Source organism: Diachasmimorpha longicaudata, chromosome 2, assembly GCF_034640455.1.
Source record: "Diachasmimorpha longicaudata isolate KC_UGA_2023 chromosome 2, iyDiaLong2, whole genome shotgun sequence".
In the NCBI taxonomy this organism is placed as follows: Eukaryota; Metazoa; Arthropoda; class Insecta; order Hymenoptera; family Braconidae; genus Diachasmimorpha; species Diachasmimorpha longicaudata.
Window position 1 is genome coordinate 3,101,973 of NC_087226.1, and position 20,618 is coordinate 3,122,590.

The window sequence follows — 20,618 nt, forward strand, 5'->3', positions numbered from 1 at the left end:
AACTTTTAACATCGTTGACTGCAAATTGTGTATTAAGTTTTTATACAATAAACTCGGTCCTTCAACACATACGCAGTGCACCGTTATTCGCCTCTCCGGAACTTCCTCACCCACCATCCCATCCGCCCCAAAACATCCCCGGAACCTCAAAAAATTAAGAGGGATTTTTCGATTGATAGATCTTTTATATAATATATTTATTCGGACCCTGTACGTGTGCGCGTGATTGTTTTATATGCTCAGTATTTTGGCATTTGAAGCAATACAGCATTGAATTGTAAAATCCCAAAGCCAATCTCCTAGGACATGTTGTAAAGGAAATGTTGGCGGCATGCGTCCTTCACTTAGGCCATGCCATAAAGTTCCGTTTAAGACCAAGAGTCAGGTAATACCATAACCTGACCATTAACTACTTTAGTTTGGGTTGGTTCATACAACCAATTTCATGAGAAAATGTAAACCTTAATATGGGTCCCTCTTGCCAGAAGAAGTAGGCGACACCCTGAGTGACTTTGTAAAATTAGTTGTAAAGTCAGTTACACTCGAACATTCGAAAGAAGAAGTAGTCGCTTCTAACCCATTGTTGAATCAAAAACTTGGTTCAATAAACTTGAGATTTTATACAAGTGCAGTATTCTCTGTATTATTTTAAGGGGCATCAAATTAATTTTGCGTGCGCAACATATACACGATTTCAACGAGTGAGTGAAACCTTCGTGTTATACGCTTACACACTTCTAAAGAATATTTGTTTAGTTGAGGAACGTTGTTTTGGGTGGTCGGGCGTCGGAAAAATTGGGATTGGTGTAGTGAGATGCAATTGAAGACACTCGACACTAAGTTATAAAAACTTCGTATGTTTATTGTCACTAATTGTAAAAAACTATACAAGTTTCACAAAGTTCGTTGGGTTTCACCCGTGTGAAATCCTGGATCGCTGATATTCTAATTGTAGTTGAGAGACGTTGATAAAGGCGAAATTATAGAATTACGTTGACCGGTACGTTGGAGATACGTTGAAAGACTGATTTGGGGGGGGTCTCAAGTTGGTGACCGAGACCGATGACCAGTGACCCGATGAACTCCGGAAGTATCCGAAATTCATCGATCACTTGTCGATGAGTTGGGGGGCGTTTTTTAGCTATAGTTTAAACATCCCGCCCGCATTCATCAGGCGTGATGAATCCTCTGTTGATGGTAATCTCTAGTTGTCATCTTGTTGGTCTGCTGGTGTTGGGTCCGTTGGTAGCAAGCAAAGTTTTGCTATCGGTCTGGTGTATTGATGTCGTTGAACCCGAATGTTCTGTGTTGATGGTGATCCATCTGGATTCGTTGGGACTTCTGGTGTTGCTGTGAGCAGTTCTGCGACTCTCACTAGGCCATCAGCCCCTGGCCTTACCGCAATGACTCGCGCCAGTGGCCAACGTGCTGGAGGGAGATCATCATTGATCATCAGGACCATATCTCCCACCTTGATGTTGCGTTGCTGTTGATTCCACTTGTAGATGGAGTGGTAACGTTGAAGACACTCCCTGGACCATCTCGACCAGAATTGTTGTATTTTCTGGGTCACCAGATTCCATCGTGTGAGTTTGTTGATATTTGTGTTGAGTTGAGATGGCTCCGGGAGTAGTTGAAGAGGTTCTCCGATGAGGAAATGCCCTGGTGTAAGAGCCTGAAGGTCATCTGGGTCATCTCTCATCGGAACAATAGGCCTTGAGTTGAGACAGGCCTCGATTTGTATCAGGATCGTGTTGAGCTCTTCGTATGTTAACGTTGTTGTTCCTAATACTCGTCGTAGATGATACTTCGTTGACTTTACAGCGGCCTCCCACTTGCCTCCGAAGTGAGGAGCATTTGGTGGGATGAATTTCCACTGGGTTCCGTTGGAAGCAAGAGCAGCTCTAATTTGTTGGTTATCTGGAGATTCTTGGTTGTATAGTCTGTTGAGTTCGTTGGCTGCTCCTTCGAATGTCGTTGCATTGTCACTATACATGATAGCTGGAATGCCTCGCCTTCCAGTAAATCTTTTGTATGCTGCGATAAATGCATCCGTTGTTTGTCTGTTGACCAGTTCAAGGTGAACAGCTGAGGTTGTGAAACACACAAAAACCGCTATATGAACCGTTGATGGTTGCGCGTTCGTTGGTCTCCACTTCAGGATTGGAAGTGGCCCTGCATAGTCCACTCCAGTATGCAGGAATGGTCTTGAAGGCGTTGCTCTGGCTGTTGGAAGTTGACCCATTAACTGTTGGGCTCTTGTTGCCCTGAATCTGGTGCAGACAGCACAGCGCAGAATTGCTGCGTGCACTGACTTTCTGCCACCAACGATCCAGTATCGTTGTCTGATGTGAGCCATGGTGAGTTGAACTCCTCCGTGGAGTGTTTTCTGGTGAGCTTCGTTGATGATGAGCGTTGTCAGGCGAGATTGTCGTGGTAAGATAATTGGATGAGTCTCGTCTGGATCAAGCAATGAGTTCTTTAGTCGTCCACCAAGCCTGAGAATTCCTTGATCATCAATTCTCGGGGTGAGCTTGGCCAGTGGATGTTGGCGAGGTAGTTGAATATCTCTGTTCAAGTTCTGAAACACAGATTCAAAGTATTGGTGTTGTGTTACCTTAACCCAGAATGTCCTCGCTTCGTTGAGTTCTATCGTTGTTAATACTGATGAATCGGGCGTTGGTTGTCGTCGAAGTCGTTGGATGGCTCGATTCATCGTTGCGGTGACTTGTAATACTTTTGATAAGGTAGAATATCTGTTGAGGAACTCTGTCAGTGGATGCTGCCTAGCTTCAGCAGCTACTGGGTGAGCTGTTGCTGGTCTCTCTTCAAGAGAGACTTCCGTTGGAGCACTGGTTGTATGTTGTGGCCAGGCTGACGGCGGTTTTGCTAGCCAGTCAGGCCCTTTCCACCAAAGGTGATGTTCGTTGAGTTGACTCGGTGAAATGCCACGTGAAGCACAGTCAGCAGGGTTGTAAATCCCACCAACATGTCTCCATACGGCTGTTGGTAACTCTTCCTGGATTTTCGTTACTCTATTGTGAACGAATTCCTTCCATCTCGATGGATGGCTGTTGATCCATGCCAAAGCTACAGAAGAATCAGACCAAAGGTATGTCTCTCCGTTGATTTCCAATGTGCGTTGTGCCCAGCTGACAATTTTTGTTAGCAGAAGGGCCGCGGTTAGCTCCAGGCGTGGAATCGTCAGCTTTTTCAGTGGTGCAACTCTTGTTTTTGCACACACCAAGCTGATTGTTGGTGTTTCGTTGTCTCGTTGAACTCGTAGATAAACGACTGCTCCCATGGCAGCTGTTGATGCGTCGGCAAATCCATGTATTTGTACGCTGGTAGTCGTTGGAGATAGATTTAGCCATCTTGGGATGGACAGTTGATTTAGTTGCGTGAGTTCCTCCCTGAACTCTTTCCACCTTCGAACATAGTCGAGTGGAAGTTGATCATCCCAAGCGAGTTTAAGCAGCCATAGTTCTTGGATGAGTATTTTTCCTCGAACAATGACTGGTGCGATGAATCCAAGAGGATCGAAAATTTGAGCTATTTCCGATAGCAGTACCCTCTTGGTGAAGCTCGTTGAGTTGAATGTTCTAGATTTATATTGAAATAAATCTGTTGCTGGATGCCAGCACAATCCGAGCGTTTTGATGACTGCTTCCTCGAATTGCACTGTACCTGCCGGTCCCGTTGACAAGTTGAGCTGTTGGAGTATCTCTGGGCGATTACTGGTCCACTTTTGAAGTGGAAATCCGCCCGCCTGGCAGATCTGTTGAAGTTGAATTATCATTTCTTTGAATTCTCCCTCAGAGTCCGCTCCACCGTAAATGTCGTCGACATAACGACCTTTAGTTAGCGGTAGCACTGCTGCAGGGAATCGTTGACCTTCATCGTTGACGAGTTGTTGAAGAACTCTCAAAGAGAGCCATGGAGAGCATTTCTGTCCATATGTGACCGTTGTTAGTTGGTATGTCACAAGTTGTTGATTTTCGTCTATCCAAAGAATGCGTTGAAGATTCCAATCGTCAGGGTGTACGTTGATTTGTCGAAACATCTTAACGATGTCGGTGCCGAAGACGAGTCGATGTCGTCTCAACCATGTTAGTACATCCATTGCATCCACTTGAAGCTTTCCGCCCGCGTGGAGGATGTCGTTGAGTGAGATACCCGTTGATGTCTTGTTGGAGCCGTTGAAGACTACTCGAAGCTTCGTAGTTAGTGAATCTTCCCTCAGAACCCCATGATGTGGCAGGTAGTAGTTTGTTGCTGGTTCTGATATTTGTTGTATACGTCGCATGTGATCAAGTGCTTCGTATTCGTTGATAAAGTCATAGTAGAGTTTGCTGTAGTCAGGATTAGCGTTTAGTCTTCGTTTCACCGACTGGAGCTGACGAAGCGCTTTATTCCTCGATTCTCCGAGCGCTGCTGTTGATGTGCGAAGTGGCAATCGCACAATGTAGCGCCCAGACGTGTCTCGTTGATGAGTGCGTTGAAAGTGTTCTTCACACTCTAATTCGTCTGGTGTGAGCTCGTTGGTTGGATTTGTTGAGATTGGTGGTTCTTCCTGGACCCAGAATCTTTGTAGAAGCTCCGTTAATTGTTCGTTGGAAGATCCCCTTGCCGCGGATAAGGAGGTCCTCGTTGAAGACGTTGTGTTGCATAATGGACCGGATAAGATCCATCCGAATGTTGTTAGTTGGCCAACTAATTGATCATCGTTGGATTTTTTAATCCCGTTGCCGATGATTTTCCCGTAGTTGTCAGCTCCGATAATTATGTTGATAGGTCCAGGTGTTGAATAGTTCTCATCTGCCAGTTGAAGCTGCTGCAGTGATCCGATTGATGCAGATGAGCATGAGAACGTTGGTAACCGTGAGGTTAGCTTTTGCAGGATGTGGGCGTTGATCTCAACTTGTTGAAATGGCTGTTTCGTTGATTGGAGCGTGATTGCCACAATCCCTCTCGTTGAACATGCGTGTTTTCCACCAATTCCGATGAGTTCAATCGTTGAATGTCGTCGTTGTAGTTGAAGCTGATGAACCAGGCTTTCCGAAATAAATGAAAGCTCTGAGCCTTGGTCGATGAGGATTCTGGCGATCGTGTAGAATCCGCTTTTGGAGAATGCCCTGGCTTTAGCCGTAGCCAAGAGCACTAGTCGCTGATCCGTTGATTTGTGGGAGAACTTAGCGTCCTCTGCGTTGACCGACTTCCGTTGAGTCGATTCTTTGACTTGACTCAGGGGGGCGTAAATCCTCTTGTTAGCCGTTGAATCTGTTGAATCCTCGTTGGATCTAGTTGACTGAGTTGATGTTGGACGACCTGTTGAAAACGAGTGAGGATCAATGATCTGAGTGATGAATGAAAATTATAATAAATCAAACACTCAAACCTGATTCCTCCCTCGTTGATTGTTGCTCTGGACCGCTGTTGATTGTCGATGTCGGTGGTCTCTCTCTGTCTGTTGGGTCCATGTGCAACAGCGTGTGGTGCCTGTGTTGACATTTCATGCAAGATTTAGTGCACTTGCATCTCGTCACCAGGTGTGTACCGAAGCAGTTGTAGCATAGTCGTGTTGTTGACAGATGCTCTAGTTTTCTCTGCGCTGAGAGGCTGAGAAATGATGGACACTTTCCAATGAAGTGCTTGGCGTTACAGTACCCACAGCAATCAGCAGGCTTAATATGCTGAGGTTCCTTTCGTTGAACTGTTGCTTCGGCGGCATGATAAACGCGTGCTCGAGGTGGTGATTTTCCACGTTGAATTTTCTCTTTTGGTCGTTGATGAACCGTTGGTTCGTGTTGATCATCTGGAGTCATGCCTCTTGCTGTTGACTCCAGGAAGTTGACTAACTCCTGCAGAGGTATGAAATTCGTTGATGTTCCCAGCCTCTGTTCCCACGTGGTGCGAGTATCAGCCTCCATTGATCGTTTGAGCAAGTGAAAAACGAATTGATCGCCCAAATCCTCTTTGGGAATCCCGGCGGTGCTGATAAGGTGGTCCACTGTCTCACGAGCAATGTGTGCGTTGGTTATCATGGCCTTGGCGTCTCCCTTAGCCATTGGCCGCAAGTTGAGCACCCTGTTGAAGAGGTGTCCGGCGATGAGACGTGGATTTTCATAATGCCGTTGAAGTTTGTCCCATGCCTTCTCGTAGTTGATGTCCGTAGCAGTGAAGGACGAGATTAGCTCAGCTGGGGGTCCCTTAAGAGCCTCCTTCAGCCTCACCAGCTTTTCTGCAGGCGACATGTCTGGTTTTCTCCCAACCAGATTCTGGAACAGATCAGAAAACTCTTTCCACTGGGAAAATTTACCTTGAAATGTTGGGAGATCGATTCTTTTCAGTTGACTGGTCGTTGTTCTACCCGCGGATAATTTCTCCTTCGTTGATATCTCCCCTTTAAGTTTCCAGATCCTCTTTAGCGTCTGACGTTTCAATTCTCCTGTTCTGAGAAATGCTTTTCCCGTCATCCAGCTGTGATCTGGGGGTAGATTAGCAATCAATGCCTGCGATCGCTCAGCAAATTCGATCCAGGCGTCCTTTAAATATTCCTCATGGCCGTTGAGTTCCTCCAGCGTTGTATCTGAGGCTCTTAATTCCCTCAGTTCCTCATCAATTGCGTTGAATTCTAGTATTCTGTCTTGCAAAAACTCTAGTTGATTGGCGGTACCTGTTGAGAGCTGCGTTGGTGTACTTGAAGTTGATGGCATCGTTGCAATTTCAGACTTCCTCGTTTTAATATTTGAGATGTTGACTGAAGGAAAAGTTTCCACTGCAGTTGCCCAGTCTTCATGCTCCTGTGTGGTTGGAGCTTGCGTCTCTGGAGGGTTAACGACGATCGGAGGTACGGGGTTGATCCCGACGTTGATTTCAATGGGTTGGGTTGGCTCGTACTCTCTATCATCTGCCATGTTGGTAACTGATAACTACGTTACCGACCGTTGAGCTGTACCGACCGCTGCGTTGACGTTGAGTGGGGTGCGATCTCACTCGTTGAGCACAGTCCCAGTAAGTGGGGGACTGCTGGCGAAGTTGAGCGAAGTGGGCCGAGCATTCCCGAATTGTCGCACGCGCGGTCAGGGAAATTTGAGACCCGATGGAATGTAAACACTGAATACAAAGGGTCGAGGGCAATAAATTCTTATTGTTCTCACGTTGGGATTATCGTTGGAATGTTGTTGGGTTTATCGTTGGAATGTTCCAGAATATTCCACGGGTCGTTGATTTCACTATAGGACTTGGCGTCCTTTTTGGTTTCGTTGAAATTTCACTGCACTTTCACAATTCTTCACTGTTTTTTACCGCACCATCCGGCTCGAAGGACCAATGTTTAGTTGAGGAACGTTGTTTTGGGTGGTCGGGCGTCGGAAAAATTGGGATTGGTGTAGTGAGATGCAATTGAAGACACACGACACTAAGTTATAAAAACTTCGTATGTTTATTGTCACTAATTGTAAAAAACTATACAAGTTTCACAAAGTTCGTTGGGTTTCACCCGTGTGAAATCCTGGATCGCTGATATTCTAATTGTAGTTGAGAGACGTTGATAAAGGCGAAATTATAGAATTACGTTGACCGGTACGTTGGAGATACGTTGAAAGACTGATTTGGGGGGGGTCTCAAGTTGGTGACCGAGACCGATGACCAGTGACCCGATGAACTCCGGAAGTATCCGAAATTCATCGATCACTTGTCGATGAGTTGGGGGGCGTTTTTTAGCTATAGTTTAAACAATATTGATAGATAGATTTCTATGCTATATATAAAACGCTTTTTAAAATGCGAAAACCGAAAATGTTTCCCCGGATATAGGAATAGTTCCATCAGACCGTTCTCAAAATAAAATACATTTTTCGAGAGGGCAACAATGTAAGTCTTGTTGCAACCACCATCGCGTGTACGCCATGCAACTCTACGTAGGCCTTCATTATTTTTCCAATATCTAAGGTACGCGCTTGCCCTCCACACATGCCACATTACGAATGCATTACAATATAATAGACGCATAAATAAACCATCAGCTTTGCCCAGAAATGGATATCAATGATTAATATCCTCCATTAATGAATAATAGCAGACATTCGACCGATTTAGATTATTCATAATCGCAATATCACATGAAGAAGCTGTCATTTAATAGTGATCGTGTCACCGATAGAAGAACTTCTAATGGCGTATAAAGTATTTTCTTTAGATAGATCTTACATCGAAAACAACTTGAAAATACTTACAATTCTGGGTGAGACAGCCGATAATTCCACATTGTCAATGTATTTTATAAATTTTTGTACTATCACTTCCATTTTGGATAACAGGTTTATGGAATCCGTATAATGGTACACAAAAGTGGTTGTATCATATTTATACAATACTCATTCCTTTGTTTCTGCTGCCCATTCGATCCATGGGATTCCTCCGACAAGGTGTCATTATGCATCACGATTTCATCCGATCGACGTTATCTCTACTTGTTGGTTTAGCCTATGTTTATGGCTGGGTGAAAATTCTCAATTTCATTTTGAATCGCGCCAACATCGAGCTCATCATTAATCTACTTAATCAGGAGAGATGGCTACCATGTTCAAAAGAGACTGGCAAGTTGTTCACTAAATGTCTACACTGTGAGAAAAATATAATTTTGCCAACCATATTGTTATGTCCGAAAGATTTCTCAGATGGCAAGATCCTGAAATCATGATTTCATCTTTACCACTGAAGTTATTTGTTGGGATTTGTCGCAACCAGGTTTCCACACTTTCTTTAGATAACAGAAAAAATAGAATGCAATAAAATGTTTTCTACCACGTTTTACCGAATTTCAATGAGCAATTTGTTTATTCTTCACTCTTATCTTATTTTCTCGTCTCTATTGGGGGTCAAATGATTCAATTTCTTTATTTTTTTGAAAATATTATTGAAGCAATCAACGCCTTTATTTTTAAATAAAAGACTTCTTCAATCATCTGTTTTGTATTTTTACAATGGCAGAGGGCTTTTCAATGATGAATTAATTTGAGGGATTTTCCATGCGCCACAGAAATTCAAATCTCATATTACAATATTGCTTAAAATTACTTAGTTTCTTTTTCCTCGTAGCGGTTATTAACACCAAAACTGGATAACGTTGATTCTGACATTTGTTAACTTCTCCTTCTTGATTAGATTGAAATTCACAATTTTTTGAGTCCGTTTTTATTTTACTTGTCCGAAACGTTATTTATACCCCCACTCATACCATAAGTCGTTTGGAGTCACGAAAGCTTCATTGGTTTGTACGCGTAATTTTTAAGTCAAAATTTGCATTTCGTCTTTCTGAAATACTAGAAAATCCCAAATTCCCGTTAATTCTGGAGTGATTTGGACAACTCGAACTTCCGGTGTAAACTCAATCGATCAATTTTCGAATCGCAATCGTCTGCACTCAAGATACAACTCGAAATCGAGCTCACTGATTTCACTTGGGACTAATACCTAAATTTGGTTTAAGTAATTTATTTCAAAGATCTTGCCGTCAGAGATTGGAGGAACGTATCGTCCCGCAATATCTCCACGACTGAATTTAATCGGTGCTCATGGAAGTTTTTATTGTCTAGCATTAGGCGTTGGTTTATGGGGTGGGGGTGGGTGATTTGACAATTTGACGTGGAACAATTGCTCACGTGATTAAAATTTCGTTGCTTCATCTCGTGAGTATTGCGGATTCTTAGACTCTTTTTGGCGATTCGCAGTGGCCTGAAGAATTTAGCGCGAGGTCGAAAATTTGTGCATTGATGGTTTCGACATCGCGCTTCACATTGTAAATTAATTATTCTCTACAGTTTGAGTGAGAAATAATTCGGACATAATAATATATTCTTGTGACAAGAAGTTTTAAAAAGGAATTTCTAGCATTTCGTTGTCCGGAACAAACGTGATTGGCAAAATTAGATTTTTTTCTATGTGTTATTTGACTTTCGCTCAGTTATAATTCGGTTGCAGAAACTAGTTGTGTTTTCGAATAAGTTTAATGACTTTTTTTGGAAGAAATCAAATAACAATAATAAGTTGAATCAGAATAAATGGGTTCTATTGCAATTTTGCATTCAATAAATGTCCAATGAGCTAAGTCGATCGAGCTCTCATTTGGTTGAACGAGTCGATTAAGCTGATAATTTGATTAATTGACGAGGACAGTTGAGCTTTTAGCCAAAATTTGGCAAATGGTTGGTTGACGCTTGCACTTCACTGGATTTTATTTTCATTGAAAAATGTCGAGTGGTTGATAAAAAAAATCAAAAACATTGAAATTGCTTTTACCGACATGTTGAAAAAAATATACATCTCAGGACTGAGCCGAAGAATCAAAAATATTTTAGGGAATTTTTTAAAGGGAAATGTCAGGACTATCTATGAAAAAAACTTCATCAGGAAATGACGAAAATATGATCCACGTGACAACAACCTTAAGACTGTTGATAAGGCATGAATATCTACGTACCATTAAGACTTAGGGACAAAAGATGCGAGCGTGGAAATTCCTTACCTCATAAAGATGTCACAGTACGATGTGAATACCATTAAATACGTAGTTTCATAAAAGTTTATTTTCAGCTCAATACAGAAACAAGGTTGTTACTCGTGCAATACGAGTAACTACCATATTTACACTAGCATGGATATATGAGATATTTATCTGTTTACCATTTTTCTACGTGGATGAATGTATAAAGAGTAATACCACGTACGAGGATCTAGCAATACGGTACGTATACAATTAGAATTTCATAAGTGCATACTAGTATATTTCGTAACGAGTGCGGAAAACTAGGTTTTTGGCATGTGGGATATTGCTACCATGGACTGAAGGCAACATGAAAAAATATACTTAAAATAAATATCATTCTATACTTGAAATAAGTACAATAATATATGAAAAAAATATTATTTTCGTTACTGAGGCGCGGAAAGCGCTTTCTACCCGACTGGTTCGAGGATGATAGGTTAAATATTATAAGACGGGACTCCACCTAGGTACATTACAGCTCCTACGAGTATACAGGGTGTCGAGCAGGTAGGGGCGAACTCTAAACAGGCATGTTTTGGGGGTGATTCTGAGCAGAAAAGTCCTTTTCTACTTTTCGATCGGACTCACCCCTGCAGAGATATGGGGGTGAAAAGAACGGCCAATGGGGCGCGAGCATTGCGCGGCTCTCCGTCCGTGTGCCGCGGGTAAGCAGTGTGCGTGCTTCCCCTTCTCCTCGGGCGGACGTTCCATTCCGCTAGTGAGTAAGAGAGAGACAGGGGGAAAGATATTTCATGACAATCCTTTCAGGGGGGGGGGGGGCGCTAGGATGATTAAAAACCGATTATTATTTACCTTAGTATTATTTATTAAAAGACAACATTCTGAAAACCGCGGGCATCCCCCTTGGCGTTCCAAAGCTAATTATTTAAATGTTAATTATCTCATTATGCAATAGCCTTACAGTGTTTTGTCAAGAGATCTTTTTTATTGTAAATTTAATTTACAACAAGAAAGGTCTCTTGACAAAATGCTGTAAAAGAGCCTATTATCGAGATAATTAATGATAAACAATCGCGGGGAAATTTCAGAGGGGATAGCTCGCGATTTTCGCGGAATCTGGAGCAATAACCGCGTTATCTTGATTATCACGTAAACAAATGGATTTACGGCCTTTTGTCACAAGACATTTTTTGCAGAGAATAAAATTATCTACAATAAATGTCTCCTGGTGGAATCCCGTAAATCCATTTGTTTATTGAATAATTGGATTTGAATTTTAAACAATAATCCGCGATTAATTTTCAAACTAAGATATCTACGCGATTTTTCCATAAGATCATTAATGCCAATTATCTTGTAAACAAATGGGTTTACAACATTTTGTCAAGACGGCTTTTTTGCCAGAAATGCAATTTTAAACATTAATGATCTTATCGAAAAATCGCGTAGATGTCTTAATTTGATAATTAATCGCGGATTATTGTTTAAAATTCAAATCCAATTATTCAATAAACAAATGGATTTACGGGATTCCACCAGGAGACATTTATTGTAGATAATTTTATTCTCTGCAAAAAATGTCTTGTGACAAAAGGCCGTAAATCCATTTGTTTACGTGATAATCAAGATAACGCGGTTATTGCTCCAGATTCCGCGAAAATCGCGAGCTATCCCCTCTGAAATTTCCCCGCGATTGTTTATCATTAATTATCTCGATAATAGGCTCTTTTACAGCATTTTGTCAAGAGACCTTTCTGGTTGTAAATTAAATTTACAATAAAAAAGATCTCTTGACAAAACACTGTAAGGCTATTGCATAATGAGATAATTAACATTTAAATAATTAGCTTTGGAACGCCAAGGGGGATGCCCGCGGTTTTCAGAATGTTGTCTTTTAATAAATAATACTAAGGTAAATAATAATCGGTTTTTAATCATCCTAGCGCCCCCCCCCCCCCCTGAAAGGATTGTCATGAAATATCTTTCCCCCTGTCTCTCTCTTACTCACTAGCGGAATGGAACGTCCGCCCGAGGAGAAGGGGAAGCACGCACACTGCTTACCCGCGGCACACGGACGGAGAGCCGCGCAATGCTCGCGCCCCATTGGCCGTTCTTTTCACCCCCATATCTCTGCAGGGGTGAGTCCGATCGAAAAGTAGAAAAGGACTTTTCTGCTCAGAATCACCCCCAAAACATGCCTGTTTAGAGTTCGCCCCTACCTGCTCGACACCCTGTATGTAGGTGCTTACCTACCCTCTGCTAAACGCGATCTACTATGCCTCTAACGGAGACTGTCGAACTTGAATATATATAGTCAAGTATATTTTCGATGACAACAATGAGAACAGAATCATTTTCTCACGAGACTATTGTTTCAGTGCCTAGATCAAACCGTTTATCTTCAATCCGTGTCCTCAATGCTTTAAAAAAGGTCGCACGATGGCTCCACTGGATTTTATGTCGTGATGACCAGCAGAATCTTGACCGCTTATTACGTTCGATCCCTCCCCCATGTTTTGAATGTCGCCATTCCACAATAATTGCGTTACTCTTAATTTTGTTTCATTGATCAGTGAATTTGGTGAAATAGGTCGCGTTAGTTAGTAACAGACCAGTCAGAAATCGATGAAGCAGAGTTATTTGGTAGATGCTAACTGTAACATGAGTAGTCGACCAAGAGTGAATAAATAAAAAAGAGTACAAGTTTAATGAGTTATTGAGATTATGGTGCATGAAGGCATTTCGGAAAATCCTCCATGGATTATCCTTTTAGTGATATTTTATTCGAAATTTAGCCATCATCTATAACTGGTTGAGGACACATATTAAGAATAAACGTTTCTGTGTTAGTTGATCCACTCATAGTAAATAATTAAATGATGGGAAAATCAATTGGACATCGATTTTACCATTGAAAATTTAATCTACTTGCAGTAAGTAGAATAATATACTTATCTTCAGTATCTTCTACAATTATTTTACGCATATATCATATTTATTTCAAGTATAAAATATATATAAAAGTGAATAAATAAATAAAATATACTTGATTTAAGTATTGTTTCTCTTTCCGTTTAGTGATATCCCAAAAAACAAAAAATTACTTTCGTTACTAGTATTCGACTGTTTTTTTTATTCATCGCAATGTGAAGAAAAATATTACTTTCTTACTCTGCTGGAAGATATTACTTTCCCACGCCGCATCGTGGAAAATTAAATATAATTGGCTTTGCAGTTTCGCCATGAATAAAAATGTCATCGGAGGAATGAATCTGCGGATAATATCGATACTTGACTGTTTATTTGCAATTCTCATCGCCTCCACGATTGTATCGAATGATTGTTTTTGCTTGTGCCAGATGTATCACATTACCAATCAACTCAGGTTACTGAATTTTCGCCTGAGCCAATGCTGTTCCATCGATATTGATTTTCCGAAAATAGAAACCTCGAAAAAATCGAATACCTTTAACTTTGAGTGTGGCTCCATATATTCACAGAAATCTGATTTGACTTCAGTTGGAGAGTTCATCTGTTGTATTCAGCATTATCAAAATATCGTACGGTAATTGCGGGGCTCGACCAATTACTACACATAAATCTACTAATCACCTATTACAGAATGGTGAAAATAATTAACAAAGTTTACGGGCCTATTCTGTTGCCACAGTTGATGACAAGTCTCATGACAATATCCTTCGCTGCTATTCACATATTTGTGGTAAATTATATTGATTAGCTGATAAAATATTAAATTGTTGAGAACGATTTTTGGTTGAATTTTTTATATCTGCTGATTAGGTCATAGTGAAAATTTTTCCTCATCAAATTTGCGCTAATGGGATTACTATCATGGACTATTCTTTTTAGATGGTTAACATGAAATTAAGCTGGTAATTTTTGATAATTCACTTGCTCAATTTTGATGTTGAATATATTTGTGGAAAAGAAAAATTTCCGAGATCAACTGCTATTCTATTTTAAACATTCTCCATAACGTGAGCTATCTGGAACGGATATTAGCATTTATTACGTACGAGACTGACTGCAAGATTCGCATACCGTACTTGAATTTGCCCGCCTCGGAAATGACCAATGTATGGCGAACCTGCCCATTAGAAAGACAAAAATCAGCGATATTTTTAAGACTTATGTAACAAAAATTATTTTGTATTTTAAAAACAAAGTGATTTTTATATTTTTAGCTTATGATTCATTTCTAATTTAAATTAAATTGGAGGCTTCAACTTCAAGATCGTGAACTATCAAAATGAGAGAATTACAGTAATTTGAAGTTTTGTATTATTGATAATCTACATAGACTGAGCCATTCATGTTTCTATTTTTTTGTTTGTTTTAATCTTCATTAAATAGTTTTTATCTTGTCCATCTTAAAGTTACGATGATTCACATAAAATCCTTGAACAAGTGTTTTCGAACTGGACGCACTGCACGATACGTTCAGTCTGAGAAAAGGTTTTCGTTCAGAGTGTGTACTGTCACTGCGTACCAGTTCCAGTGCTATTAAAGTAGTTTTAACATACTACAAACAGCCGATCACCGTCGAGACGGAAAAGCAACATCTTACCTCCTAACAATAGGCTGAAAAAAGCCTTAAAGTGGACATTAGTAAGGGCAAAGTTCTTATGCATGAAGTTAGCCGATGGTCTCTATTACTAACCAAATGTATATCCTCGTACTTTCGTGAAAAGTAACTGTTCCACTGAAATAAATTAATCCCTTTGTGAATAGCTTGATTTGTCAATATTTACAAACAAGCATTTCCAAATTAGTGAGTTTCAATTTTAAAATTTATCTGGCGTTATTGAAATCCAGCCTTGTTAAAAGCAACTGCACTTCGTTCTCATGCAATGATTTATTTTATCAGTTCTTCACCAATATTTGAAAAAGATACGTTATTAATAGACTGATGCATCATTCAGACAAAAACAGTCACCTTCGAGGAACCTGGTTCTGCACTATTCATCATAGCGGTTACCATCAGCTGCCTATTCCAATTGTCGGCCTACTGTTGGGGAGGAGATGGCATAATTAGAGAAAGTAGCCGTACCAGTACAGCGGTTTATACATGTATTTGGTATGAACAAGATCCAAATTTTCAAACCAATTTAAAAATTTTCTTCTTCATGTGTCGGAATACACTTGTTGTCAATGCCTACGGACTTTTTTATCTTTCATTGGTCACATTGAAAAATGTAAATAAGATTCAAATATGATGGTTGTTATTTCACTTATCACAGAGTGCCTCATAACAAAATGGAGAAACTAATCAACATAAGATTTCAATATTTATAAAACCGAAGAATTCTTTGAAATTCTTTGATTACAACAATTTATGATGTTCAAGGCATCGCATCTCAAAATTATAAATAGCGTCCCAATCGTTTTGATGCTTATCACCGAGATTACCAGATAAATAGATTTTGTCAACCAAATCGGAGAAGTCAAGGGCCACACGAAAGGAAATTTTAGGTGCAAATCAGACCTCCAAGGGGGAGACGAGGAATGAAGGTTAGTTTTGTCACAAAAATGAGCCTCTAAATTTCATTTTTCCAAGAAAACGTAACCTAAAAAGTTGTTGATTGTTATTTTGCTCCACGTTTCCTCCTCTAAAGGTATAATTTTTATCAAAAGTTATCTTCCTTGCAGATATTTTTGCGTTGCTATGGATTCTAAATCCCCTTCGGGTATACCAAGAATATTGGAGATTTTCTGCTGGTGGCTAGAAGTGTATATTGGAGACGACGAAACAAAGATTAATAGACGGATTGCGGAAGATAAACGGTGTTTGGAATACAGCTACTCACCACAACCTGTCCTGGCTGAACATTGCAAGGACACTGGGTTCAATGCATTATGACGAAGGCACAATGTCGGTCAGAATCTAAGGATATTTCGACGGGAAATCCCGAGAATGCTGAGACGCCAAGAAATATCGGAGGAACATCAACAGCGACAGATGATGTCAAGTGAATCCTATTTACAAGTCCTGCCTTCCAGATTCTTAATACACCAGTTGATTAATTAACCAATTTGATGGGCTGAATCGACCCGACTTGATCATCCCCACTACCCCTGAAGAAGGTATATAAGGACAACTTCCTGCGAGTGGAACTGGGATTTGAGAACTCTTTGTTATGCGGCTGCCGGTTAACGATGGGCCATGCGCAAAATTGTGCTGCTACTACTCGCGGGGTGAGAGTTGGAGAAATCCAGATCCGCCAGCGAGCTGCCTACCCTTGCCTACAATAGTAGGCAGATATGTAGGACCTCACATCTGTGAAAACTGCCCCTCAATGGTTCATTTTCCAAAACCATAAACGGTCTATTATTGTCAAAAATATCTACACGGAAAGAATTTGTAGATAAAAATTAGCTCTCCAGGGGGTGCAACGAGGAATGAAGGGTACTTTTCTTGAAAAATAGTCTCCTAAGTCTAATTTTTTCAACAAAGCGACCTAAAAAGTGGTCGATTGTCGTTTCAGTCCACGTTTCGTTTTCTAGAGTTCTAATTTGTTCTCCAAAATTTCTTTCCGTGTAATGGCATTCAGGACTCGGCGATGTGCCATTTTCAATGGTTTGGTTTCCATGATTGTAATAACAATGACAATACTTCATAACGGAACACACAAAATTCAATATATTTTCAAGATCTTTTGTGGATATTGGGACTCTTGGAAGAGAGGTGTCATTTTGAATGATTTGGCCACCATAAGGTACCGAGGCACACTGACGTAAGTCGACGGAACATCCTTACCTTATCACGTGCATTTCGCAAAAGTCAGGACATTGATGCTCAACATCGTTGCTCCTACCTCTGAAGATCATCAATCTGCAGTTATGCAAATAACCGTTCAAGATTATCGTTTTCGGAATTGACTCTCCGAGAACACTCCAAGGTCGATCCCAACGCTCCTTCGACCCCCGGCACCTCCTCAACAGAGGATGTTTTCAAGCTAATTCTCATTCATACCACCAACCAGGACAGAATGACCTGCGCGGAAGATGAAAACCGCAATGTTTACAACAGATCGGCGCAATGCTGAAATCAAATGCGGCATTCATCCGGAAACCAATTATACCATTGAGCATGGCTGCGAAGGCCTCATAATTCAAACTTACAATAAATTGAGATATTCAATCTGGAAAAAACCACGAAGATATGTTTGCGTTTTTGTAAAATCTGAAATTATATTGGTAGTAAGCCAATATTTTTCACACATTATTATGAGGCACCCTGTCCATGCACATATCACATTTACCTTTATTATTTGCATCACTCACTTCCCCGGTCAGATAGAATTATTGAGCGATACTGAGAAAATACAGCAGGAAATTTTGTATTGGTTGTATTGCCTATATTGACAATATTTTCACCTTTCTTTACTTTTATATTTCACCTTTCTAAATTAGAAATAGTAGTCTCCAGTTACAGGCATCTTCATCTTGTATTTTTTTCTACGCCACTATCTAAATATTCACTCTTTTCTTATTGGTATACAGGTACTGGTCAAATCCTATTCAGCTATGGCCCTCATAAGTAAAGCTAATCCATAATCAATGTATTCAATGGAAATGAGTTTACATTGTCATAAAAATCATTTGAAAATGTAAATAATGATGAAAAATTATTAGAATAACATCAGTAAGTCAGTGATTTGGTTCAAAGATTACTTAATAGAAAGCAGACGGATACAGGTCATCATCCTGATGAAAAGCGCACAGCATCGAAGAACAAGTTTGTGATAATAAAGGTATATGTTGCGGCAATATTGTGATAAGCTCACGGAACCCTCCATTCACCTCACGCTCATCAAAATCCAAAATCGATAAAACTCACAGATCCAGACAACTCCTAGCCCATGGCGCAACTCAAAACCATATGATACAATCCAAGTACATTCCGATACCACTCCATACCTGTCATCAATACCTTTTATATTATATCCACATCGAATATCCCCTACATTGGATGACTGACGGCGCTCCTCAAGTCAATGGTAATACGGGGATAATTTATGTCTTAGCAATTACCTAAGTCCAGCGGACGAAAATTAATTTCTGCATTTTATACACTTGCAGATCAAGTTTGTCAGCTGTGTAATTCAGGCATTATCAATGGAATGAAATATTGCATGTGACATTGGTGATGTTCCGCTCTATTTCTCTGGAATATGTCAATGTGGCTATTGTTCGTCGTTAAAATTGCATTATATATTTTGTTTGCTGTCAATCTTAGTGTTTTGCAAAATAAATGAAAATCGACATAAGGATGGAAAAGAAGAAATTGCACTACCATCCGTTCAGGAGAAAATTACCCCTAACACTGACATCAAGAAACGGAGGTTTGAATGCTTGAAATGATTTTATTGCGTGACAAACACCCGAAATAGATTTATTATTTAGTATTTTTCCGTTCCCTTTTTGTAGCACAACCTAAATTTCTACCTCGAGCAAATTCCCTATTAAATGCATAAAAAACTTGAAAATTTCAGGCGCATCTTTTAGAGTATAATAAACCTATAAAATTCTTTTGAATGTTTTCGGAATATTGTACATTTTATCTTTCAGCACATTTTCTCTTTCAGAATTTACATCGTCTTATTAAAATAATTCTCAATTCCCTGCACCTATAAGGAATCGTTCTAACCTCTTTATTAACGGTAAACTCTGCGCGTGAAATTACTTTATAGATTTGTGGCGCGAGCCAAAATAAAGTAGTCTCATCAGTTGGGTCTCGAATATTCCAAAGCCGGAATTCGAGACAAATATCACTTGTCCTTGTACCTTACCGAATGTTAGGACAATTCTCGAACCTTCGATAAACGAAGGTATATAAACTGACACACTACCCGACAAATAGTCAGTCTAATATATTTCTCCGATGTAAACATATCTAGCTAATAAACCAATCTTTAAATACGACACCGAGTAATAATATAATCCCAGCACACGAACCCCCACAACTGGTGACGACGTGATAATGTGAATAGTTTTGACCGCGTTTACATTAATAATTAATTTATTACGGTAACGTCGCAACTATTCCTCGAAGCTTCGAGTGCATTACGATTGTGCACTTTGTGAGTGGTTTGCGTGCCGCGTACGCTAACGTGTTGTATCGTTCACACGCTCGGTTAGAGTTTAGTGAATTTTTCGGTGCATTGCCGAGCACCCAAGGACGTCGTGCTGCACTGAATATTTTTCCATAGACCTTAACAATTGTTGAAGAAACAAAATGCCTGGTAATGCCGGGAGGCGCGAAGCTGACAGTGGAGTCCCACTCCAACGCGTCGCGATACGATGTCCCGTCTTCAACGCTGAGCGTCCAGCGTTGTGGTTCGCGCAGCTCGAGGGACAGTTTCATCTCTCCGGAATAAACGATGAAGTAACGAGGTATTACTATGCCTCATCGCATCTTGACCCCAGGACCGCTGCAGAGGTGCAGGATATCCTCCTAAATGTGCCTGCTGAGACACCGTACACACGTTTGAAGGAGGCGCTAGTCGAACGCCTCACGCTCTCCCGAGATGCACGACTCCAGCAGCTGCTCGACCGAGAGGTATTAGGGGACAGAAAGCCCTCGCAATTTTTGCGTCATTTCAGGAGCCTCGATGACACGGTTCCTGACAACATTTTACGCACCAAGTGGCTTAGTCGACTGCCAACGACGACGCAGTCAATCCTAGCATCACAAGCGGATATGGCAATAGACAGACTTGCAACACTCGCTAACAAACTGCACGAGATCGCACTACCGGCACCCCACGTTAATGCCGTCCAGGATCCACTGCCTTCAGCTCTCGAAACACGATTTTCTCGACTCGAGGCCACAATCAGCGAGCTAACATCGCCCCTAAAGGGGCAAAGCGTCGGACGTTGTCACCCCCACTCACGTGACGTGTCCCGCCCGCGATCACGTTCTCGAGCAGCCTCACCAGCACCCGCACAACAGCCTATGCTGGTATCATCGAAAGTACCACGACAGAGCTAAACGTTGCAAAACACCTTGCTCGTGGTAGGGAAACGCTCCCGCGGGTCGTTAGCGGCGGTTAACGTCCCTTCTTTCAAATCAAGCCGCCTCTTC

General features: G+C 40.9%; 3 protein-coding genes across 3 annotated transcripts; 2 read left to right on the forward strand and 1 right to left on the reverse strand.

The window, feature by feature from the left end:
• Nucleotides 1-843: 843 nt before the first annotated feature.
• On the reverse strand, nt 844-6,917 carry LOC135172992 (uncharacterized). The gene is made up of 2 exons (XM_064139566.1): nt 5,399-6,917; nt 844-5,328 (listed from the first exon to the last, which is right to left on the reverse strand). Exons 1-2 carry the CDS (start codon nt 6,915-6,917, stop codon nt 1,205-1,207), a joined length of 5,643 nt encoding a protein of 1,880 aa, XP_063995636.1. The 3' UTR covers nt 844-1,204.
• Nucleotides 6,918-8,132: 1,215 nt separating this feature from the next.
• LOC135171604 (odorant receptor 13a-like) lies at nt 8,133-18,597 on the forward strand. Its single transcript, XM_064138235.1, has 7 exons — nt 8,133-8,245; nt 8,322-8,600; nt 10,597-10,747; nt 13,746-14,075; nt 14,132-14,231; nt 15,454-15,726; nt 18,035-18,597. Exons 1-7 carry the CDS (start codon nt 8,176-8,178, stop codon nt 18,086-18,088), a joined length of 1,257 nt encoding a protein of 418 aa, XP_063994305.1. The 5' UTR covers nt 8,133-8,175; the 3' UTR covers nt 18,089-18,597.
• LOC135171613 (uncharacterized) lies at nt 18,390-20,534 on the forward strand. Its single transcript, XM_064138244.1, has 2 exons — nt 18,390-18,531; nt 18,614-20,534. Exon 2 carries the CDS (start codon nt 19,770-19,772, stop codon nt 20,523-20,525), a length of 756 nt encoding a protein of 251 aa, XP_063994314.1. The 5' UTR covers nt 18,390-18,531; nt 18,614-19,769; the 3' UTR covers nt 20,526-20,534.
• Nucleotides 20,535-20,618: the final 84 nt, after the last annotated feature.